General features: G+C 51.0%; 1 protein-coding gene across 1 annotated transcript; it reads left to right on the top strand.

The window, feature by feature from the left end:
• The first annotated feature begins 444 nt into the window (after nucleotides 1-444).
• NKRF (NFKB repressing factor) lies at nucleotides 445-8,654 on the top strand. The gene is made up of 3 exons (XM_061446007.1): nucleotides 445-704; nucleotides 4,005-4,126; nucleotides 6,243-8,654. Exons 1-3 carry the CDS (start codon nucleotides 511-513, stop codon nucleotides 8,228-8,230), a joined length of 2,304 nt encoding a protein of 767 aa, XP_061301991.1. The 5' UTR covers nucleotides 445-510; the 3' UTR covers nucleotides 8,231-8,654.
• Nucleotides 8,655-9,217: the final 563 nt, after the last annotated feature.

Here is a 9,217-nt window from a genome sequence, read left to right as displayed (position 1 = left end):
AGGTGAAAGACCTCAGGCTCCTCCGATCCGGTACCCGGTGGGGAGGAGCTGCTGGGGTGGGGGTGTCCGCTGGGGCTGGCCGGGCCGGCGGGAGCTTGCGGGCCGGCGTCCCCGGAGGCCTCTGCCGGCGCCCAGGCCCAGCTGCGCTGCGCCCGCGGCTGTCGCCAGGGGTCGCGCTAGAGCCGCGGCGCTGTCCGGCAGCGGCGGCCGTTTCTCGCGGCGTCTCGCGAGCTCCTGACGGGCGGGCACGTGACGCGACGCCGGCAGGGCCGCTCTGCCGCGTTCGGCGCGACTGAGGTGGGGGGGGGCTCCCGCTGCACCGGAACGGGCGGGGCCGCTGCGGCCGGGCCGGGCGGAGCGGGGCGGGGCCGGGGGGCTGAGTCCGGGCCGGGCTGGGGCTCCCCGGTAACACGTAAGAAGGCGCGGCCTGGTCCGCACGTGGGGCCTGGTCCGCTCTGGCGCGCCTGGGCTGTTGCGGTGCCCACCGGCGGGTACGGCCCCTCTCCAGTTATGGCGCCGCCGGAGCCGGAGAGCGTGCCCGAGGCGGTGCTGGAGCAGTGGCGGCAGTACAACGAGACCGAGCGGCAGTGGGAGCTGCGCCGCCGCTTCATCCTCCGCCACCTCAGCGGCTATCCCGGCGCGGCCATCGACCAGCTGCTGTCGCTCTCCGTGCTCTGGACCAACCACATCTTCATGGGCTGCAGGTGAGGCGGGGTGCGGCGGGGCTGAGGCCGGGGCCTGTTGCCGCGGTCAGGCGGGGGTGCTCCGGCCTGTCAGGGGGTCCCGGACACCGCGGGCTGCTGGAGGAGTTGGGGGAGAAGCTGGAAGCTGCCGGACGGAGGAGGGCCTGGCGGGGAGGAGGGGCTGCGGCGGTGCCGGTGCTGCTGGGCTGAGCGTCGGCCCAACTGTATCCAAAAGTAACCGCGGGAGAGCCGGGGCCGGAGAACTTCGGTTCCTGGGCAGTTGTCTTTGCTCCAATATGTGTTTGAACGCAGGGGGGAGCGAGCTGCCGACAAAGTATATGTGCTTTGAGAGTAGTTCTTGGTGTTCCAGCCCTGGGACAATACCGTCTGGCATTGCGCTTTGTAATTCAAGCTAGGAAAAAAAGCATCCCTGTAAGCATGAAGCAGCCTGAAGAGTCCTCTGAGAGCTCAGGTTTTCTGAGGGAAGCAGGCTGCGGGAAGGAAGAGGTTTCACTCGTTCAGGATCACTGTTGACACACAGGAATCGCTATACCGTAACCAGCAGCAGCGGGAGCGTCACCGCGTCCTGACTGACACTTCTGATGGGTGATTATTTTTAACCAGACGTAAGGCTTTAAAGACAGAAGCAACTGCTGAGCCGCCAACTTCAGCAGCGCAAGGGCAGCAGGGCCTGTAACCACTGAAGGGCAAATAGTTTGGCGGTTGTTAATGTTACTATCCCGAAGCTATTTTGGGGAATGTTTTATTGTATAGAGCCAAAGCAACATGTTCGAGTGCAGCTCAGCATGTTTTCTTAGCTCTTTCTGGTCCAAGTGCTAAACCGTTCTGCTCTGCAAGCACCAGCATTGAACATAGTTTTGAAACAGCTTCAAATTCCTGAGTCTGAGTAGTATGTTAAAGTTGAGCATGTCTTCTCTTTGGTCCATTAGCTCATCTTAATGTGTTTATGTGCTGACTTAATGGAGGGTCTTCTTCGTGAGAGTGCTTTGAGGAGCCAGTGCGATAACGTAGTTACAGGGTGCTGATAGCAGAAGTGAGGAGCTGCATGGCAAGATCTCAAGTCCTTAAAAAATGATGCAGTTAAAGCCTGTTTGTGCACGCACTTTCCCTGATTGAACGTCTCTGCGGGAGCTCTTAGGGGAGACTTGAGTGGTAGATGTAGGCATAATGTGGTCCAGAGCTGGGATGGGGAGGATGTTCCCCCAAAGCTTGTGTTGTGCATGAGTGTGGACACACGACACGGGCACAGTGAATGTGCTGCACTGTTGAAAAGCATTGGCGGCTTTACTGAGAGCTCCCTGGGGAAGGGTGGGGACCCGCAGCTCTCTCTGGAACTGCCTTTTGCTGCTGGGGAAGAGCTGCTGTTGCTGTGTCAAGTTAACAGCTTCAAAGCTTGTGGGGTTTTTGTAGTTTTCTCTCAAGTTGTTGTTTGGGGTTTGGTTTGGTGAAGTTTTTTAAGCTTTTTGTGGGGGTTTGGTGGTGTTTTTTATGTTGACACTTGCTCGCTGAAGACAACCTGTTGTCAGGGTACATACAAATCAGAGCCTTTGCTGGTGAACTCTGAGGGAGTGTTCTGCTGGGCATGCTCTGGAGAGTGTCCAGAAGGCTTAGAAATCACAGTCTGTGAGGAAGGAGTTAAGTAACAGGATTCATTTAGTCCAGGGGTGGATGAGGGGAGATGTGTATGTTCTAAGATGTGTTAAAGGAGGGTGAGGAGGAGGAGCACTGTGCTCCAGAGCTACTGGGATCAGGATAAGAGGTAACATATTTCAGTCACACCAGTCTCTGGGTGTTGGAGGTATGGGATCCATGCCTCCATATTCAGTCTCCACAGCCAGATATTTCTAAGGCCAGGTTAGAGAGACACATGTTGGGACAGGTTGATCTCCCCTGGGCAGAAATCTGAGCTCAAAACATCTGTGTCCTTTGTGAAGAAGAGTGACACACTCATGTCAAATCTAATGCTGTTCTTGCATGCTGCTGGAAAAGGGCATTGTCCTTCATGTTCCCATCACAGGTAATGCACCCTTCTCCTTGAAAACCAGAGAAGAAAGGAAATTCCCACCCTTCTCTCCTGGCTGCAGGAGAAAGTATCACCACTGTCCGCTTCCCTTTGATCACTCTTGGCGTTTTCTTCCTGTGGACATTTCCACTGCCTCTGCTGGGGCTGAGCTGTGCTGTGTACCTGCAGGTGAAGCAGGGACCGCAGTAGCGTGTGTTCAGAGTTCTCACCCAGTAATTGAAACGGATCTGGTTTCTGCCTAGCTCTCTAAATCAGGAACAGGAGGGGCATCTCTTGAGTGGATTTCCAGAGCCCTTGGAACAGTAGTATTTAAAAACTTGTGCAAGTTATTGCAGCACTCTCTGCTGGGACAGTTGTGGGCTCCTGTCCGTGTGCTGTGACCTGATGCTTCTTGACATTTGAAGGTGAGCACACCATGAAACACACGCAAGATTGCTTTTTCTTCTTTCTGAACCGCAGTGTGAAGCTGTCAGAGGTTAGTTTCAGGTCATGTTTGTAGGTTCTCCTTAGTTAGAAAGGTTTGGGCTTTTTCTTGCTCAGCTTCAGTGTGCACATGGCTCAGAAACATACGAGAGATCCCCCCAGAGCAATGGAAAACGTGTCTGGTGGGGGATGTACAGTGTGTGTGCTGCCTGTGGAACTGCTAGCGTGCTGCAGCAGGGTCAGGGTTTATACAGAGCTCCTCACAGCCACCTCACCTCTGTCATGCTGAGGGCTTGGCGACATTTCAGTTACAGCCACAACGCTAGAAATCAGTGTGGCCTTTTAAAGAGTGGTCGATAAGGGCTGAGCAGAGCCTTTGTCATCTGCCATCCACAGTGGCAGGATTGGTGATGTGCTGTCTGACAGCTGCTGACCCCACAAAGCTTCACTTGCTCCTGTGCACTGAAACTGCGATGCCCACAGACTCCTTGTGCGCACCCCTGTCCTCCTCGGTGTTCCCAGTAGCTCTGCCAAATGGTGTATTTTGACAGGTAATGTACTGAAGTTTAAAACCCTGTCAGTTTGGTGGCTCGTTGTTCACAAATGGGCTCACTTAGAGCCAGGTGGCTTACGAGATGCTGTGCAGGCTGTGTGCCAGCACTGAGCTAGCTGTGGCACAAGGCTGGTCCTGGTCCTGTGTTAATACTCCAGCAAAATTGGGAAGTATCTCCCTTGCATCAGGTACTGTGTCTTAGGCAGCTTTCCTTCTCGTTTTGCGTAATAAAAGGTTGTGTGTGTGTCCATGTTGCCCCTGTGGGACAAGTTCTAACCACTCTGCTGTTGAATCCACACAGATACGGCATGCAGGTCATGGAGAAGGTTCTCAAGATGGCTGAAGGCATCGACATCGGGGAGATGAGAACATACGAGTTGGTTCCTAGCAGGAAGCTAAAAAGATGCCACTCTCCATCTGACAGTGAGTATATCTTATCTGCTTGTGCACTGAAGGAGACACTCTTCCCTGCCACTGTGTGATGAGCACCAGTGGGAGTGAGGGGAGAGCAGTGTGCCATGGGGCTGCCTCAAGAGAGCCGGCTCCGCAAACAGAAGGAAAGCAGCCATGATGTACTCTGCTGGACTGCAGCAGCTTCCCTCGTCTGCCATGCTGTGGGTGTAAGTAATTAAGGCAGAATTCTCTTTTTGCTTAAGAAAATACAATTTTTCATTGAAATTGCCAGGTAATTGATTTTCCCAAGTGCTAGTGTTAGGGAATCTGTGTAATGAAATATGTCTGCCCTTCTTTACTGCGGTGAGGGGTCATGTTCCAGCTGAGAAGGGGTTGTACACCTGCATGGAGATGGGAAACTCAGCTTATTGATTTTGAGTTATGACCTGCCTGGAGCACTGGGGGCAAAGGCTGGGGTTAATGTATTTTTTCCCTCTCTATGGACCTGGAAGGGTCCTGCACAGCCAGCTCGGCCCCATGGTCCCAGGGATCCATGTTCCAGCTGTAGCTTTTCCAGGGGTGGAAATGTAGCAGGCAGAGAGGGCTGCAGTTCAACTGCTGCCACTAGCTCCTCTCCAGTCCCTCGGAGCTCCCTGCCCTCTCTGGAGGGAGGGCAGAGGAACTGTTCCCGTGTGCAGGCCATGGATGTGAGTGGGCAGGCCCTGGTGTTGTGAGCAGCGTCAGGCAGTTTGGCTGTTTAAAGCCCAAATGGTTAGGCAGCACAGGCTCCTCTGGGCTTGGGTATAACCCCTGGCTCTGCCAAGGTTTCTTCCCTTGCTTTCTTTGACACTCAGCAGTCTTCCTGTGCTTCCATGGACAGGCCGCAAAACTGAGAAGAATGCTCCATGTTTGTCTGTCTGTCAGGCAGCAGCTCTGCAGGAAGGGTTCTGGATTGCACGTTGCACAGGCAGCATAAAGAGCTGTTCTCCTGCTGACAGCCTTTAGATGCTGCTGCAGTGCAATCATCTAAATACCAAACTGAGCAAGAAATGTAAACCTTGCCATAGTTCTTTAAAACTGACGAGTGAAGGACTTAACTTGTGTGTAAGAGCTCTGTCACCTGATTGAAACAGGAAGGTCTGTTTATGCTGCATCTAATGTGGGTTTTTTACCTGCAGTGAACTAGGCTGTGATAACTACACTGTGGTAGTCTGATGTCCAGACAGATGTGTTGTCTGACCTATATTGCAGTCGCACACATTGGCACTGCATTAGGCAGCTCATTCCAAGGCACTGAGGTGGCTTTTTGAACCTTGATGAAATTACATACATGTACCACTTCAGTGGCTGTGGGCCAAGTCCTTCACAGGAGAAGTCTTGTATAACCATCTTCTAGATGTAACTCACTTACCAGCTATTCCATTCTTACTTTCTGCAGTAGCTTTGCATGTCAGGGCATTCTGCCTCATTTGAATTTCATCTGGTTAAGAAACAAGAGGTTTACCAGTAATGTGTAATGGTCCCCCCCCCAGCCACTGCAGCTGTCAGCTGAGGCTGGGGCAGACTTCTCTGTGTTTGGTGTCCTTTAGCTAACAGTAGTTATAACTCCAGAAAACAGTTCTATTAACAGTCATTAAGAGCCCTGCGTGTTTTGGAAGGGAGGGTTCAGTATCACTGTGCTCCTCCGTCAAATGAGAACACCTGAAGATGAAGTAGTTTATCTGAGATCACTCCACAGCCCTGCAGAGCTGAGGCTCCTGTCCTGCTCTGGTGTTCTGTCTTACTGGCCATGGTTTTTACTTGGTGTAGTAGCTTTGAATGATGAGCTTCAGAACTGACTGGATGGGTTCAGTGGGCAATGCTGTGGGGCAGACAAAGTGATTTGGACCTAAAATCCATGTAGCTAAACGTTTTTGTACGGTAGCTTGTGGAGCTGGAAATAGCAGCATAGTGACCTGCACAAGAACATGTGGTCTTACTTGTTCAGTTGTGAATGTGTTCAGAAGGAAGCCTTTTTGTTTGTGGCTAAGAAGAGGGAATCCTGGTTTCAGAGCCTGCAGGCTCCTCCTGGAGATCACTCTCTGAAAACACTGTCTCCCTGTCACAGCATGTATTGGTAATCTTGTCGTTGTCTTCCTCCCTGTAGGTCCAGAGCTGGAAGAGGTTCCTGAGCCGCCCAAAAAGATGGCCCCCAGGTTCCGGGTGCGACCACGCTTTGAACCCATACACTTTGTTACTAGTGCTGAGAAGGATGACAGGAGGGAAGAGTCTCTGGATAACCAAATGCAGGAGGTGAACCAGGAGGCAAACACAAACAGCATAGCACAGCCAGCTGAAAACTGCACCAATTCCTTTGTGAGTGCACGGGATGTAGATCCACAGCTCTCCAACTCTGCCGGGCTTGGCTTTACAGGCCCGGCAGCAGCAGCCAAGAAGGCTGTGAATAGCATGGACTCTACCACAAACAGCACGTTGCAGGTTTCTGTTTCTCCTTCGACCGTCCAACCTGCGTCAGAGACTTTCCCTCCATCAGCTATAACGCTGAAGCAGAGTTTTATTGAGAAACTGTCAGCAGCTGTCTGGAAAAATCTTGCTAACCCAGATGCGAGCACGGGGACTGACAAAATTAACTTCACCTATCTTTTGACACGTTCAATTCAGGCCTGCAAGACAAATCCCGAATATATTTATGTTCCTCTGAAAGAAATCGCCCCCGCTGACCTCCCCAAGAGCAAGAAGCTCCTAACGGATGGCTTCGCTTGCGAGGTGCGGTGTCAGAACGTCTACCTGGCCACCGGGTACGCCGGCAGCAAAAACGGGTCCCGGGATCGAGCGGCGGAGCTGGCGGTCAAGCTGCTGAAGAAGGCTGTGGAAGTGAGAGTTGTGCAGCGGAAGTTCAAGCACACCTACCACGAAGACCTGGTGGTGTGCGAGGCAGGCGTGAGTCGCCCGGATTTCCCTCCTGCTCTCAAACCCCACGAGGAGTTTGTAGCTGCCAACAGGGACTGTGTCCCGATGCAGCCCGGTACTGAATCCATGAAAGGTTCTGCTAATACCAACAAACACTGGACTAGTTTCGTCCTCACCGAGAACGCCAGTGACGCAATAGGAATCCTTAACAATTCTGCCTCATATAACAAAATGTCTGTGGAATATAAATATGAATTAATGCCCAACCGCTCGTGGCGCTGCCAGGTGTATCTGCAGGACCACTGCCTCGCCGAGGGATTTGGCACTAAAAAGACCAGCAAGCACGCAGCCGCTGAGGAGGCACTGAAGATCCTGCAGAAGATGCAGTCAAACATAGCAGCCATCAAAGTGACCCAGGTTCAGAAGGTGGGCTGCTCATCACGGGGCTCTGGAAGGAAGAAGGACCTGAAGGACCTCGTGGTTTATGAGAACTCCAGTAACCCGGTGTGCACGCTGAATGACACTGCCCAGTTCAACAAGATGACGGTGGAGTATGTCTTTGAAAGGATGACTGGCATGCGATGGAAGTGCAAGGTGCTGCTTGAAGACGAATTCATTGCAGAAGCAGTTGGAGTGAAGAAATCTGTCAAGCATGAGGCAGCAGAGGAAGCTGTGAAAATCCTCAAAAAGACTCAGCCAACTGTTGTCAATAACCTGAAGAAAGGCACCGTCGAAGACGTCATCTCCCGAAACGAGATCCGGGGTCGGTCAGCTGAAGAGGCTTTCAAACAGAAGATCAAAGAAGACAACATTGGGAATCAAATATTAAGGAAAATGGGGTGGACAGGCGGTGGCCTGGGGAAAGCCGGGGAAGGAATTAGAGAGCCTATTTCAGTGAAGGAGCAGTTTAAAAGGGAAGGACTTGGGCTTGATGTGGAAAGGGTCAACAAAATCGCTAAAAGAGATATTGAAGAGATCATTCGGAACTATGCACGCTCAGAGAGCCACATTGACTTGACTTTCTCTAGAGAACTGACCATGGATGAGAGGAAGCAGATCCATCAGATAGCCCAAAAATATGGTCTTAAAAGTAAATCTCATGGGCAGGGGCACAACAGGTACTTGGTGGTGAGCAGGAAGCGGCGCAAGGAGGATCTGTTGGACCAGCTGAAACAGGAGGGCCAGGTTGGGCACTATGAGCTGATTATGCCACAGGCGAACTGAGGGGATGTGTCCCTTTGACTAGAGACTGAGCTGCCCGGATACTCGGTGAGAGAAAGAGATGCTGCATTTTTCCTGTCATGGGCTACATCAATGTTAAAAGTCCTTCACTTTGTTAATATCATTTCTAAAACATTGTTAGACATTTAGAACTGACCGAGTTCTGTTCCAAGTATCTTAGCACAGCCCAAAAGCAGTAGTGCTGTCACTGTATGTGTCTTTGATATTACTTGTTCCTTCACGTTTTAATAGTTTTGTAATAGCAAAACCACATGTCCAACGAGGAGGAATTTGACATCATTTAAAATTCTGGTTCCCTTCTTCTTGACCAAGGAAGTAAAAAAAAAAAAAAAAAAAAGCCCTTTTTTTAAAAAAAAATAAAAATAAAAAAGAAAATTGCAAAAAGCAAAGGAAATGCAGTCTGGGGGAATAAAGCCTGTATGTCAAGTTGGCATTAATGAAAATAAAGGTTTATTTCTGGAAAAAAAAGCCCAGGATTTGTCACACTTTGTAAAGAACAAAAATAATGTGTGAAATCTGTGTTTATTCTTGAGAAATATATACACATATATATATATATATCTGTATATACCAAGGTCTTGTCTCTGCTGTGTATGTTTGTATGGAGATGTCCTGAACCAGTTTAACCACAGTTTTAATTCATAGCTTTCTACCTTGAGTCTCCCATCCTTAGAGTGAGTTCCCAAATGCACTTTCATCAGCAGCATGTCAGACTGAGATAATCCAGGGGCATTTTTACCTTGGAGCTCTGCTTGACGTGTGCAGATGAAATACCATGTGAGGTGTGAAGCACAAGTGGAGGTAACTGCAGAGCCCACGCTCCGGGCGGCTCGTGGGCACTGTTATGCAACTGAGTTTTTTACTTTGAATATGAGCTCTTTAATCCAGAGCAAAACCAAAGCTGTGCCTGAGGATTCCTCTGCTCTGTTACTGTACCTGTGCCGGTGTGTGTCAGGGGCGAGTCACAGC

The sequence above is a fragment of the Pezoporus flaviventris genome, unplaced genomic scaffold, assembly GCF_033815535.1.
Source record: "Pezoporus flaviventris isolate CSIRO_AGI_PZ_B2104156 unplaced genomic scaffold, CSIRO_AGI_Pfla_v1 ptg000005l, whole genome shotgun sequence".
Taxonomy (NCBI): Eukaryota; Metazoa; Chordata; class Aves; order Psittaciformes; family Psittacidae; genus Pezoporus; species Pezoporus flaviventris.
The sequence above is the reverse complement of the archived record's forward strand: the minus strand, read 5'-3'. Positions and strand labels throughout refer to the sequence as shown.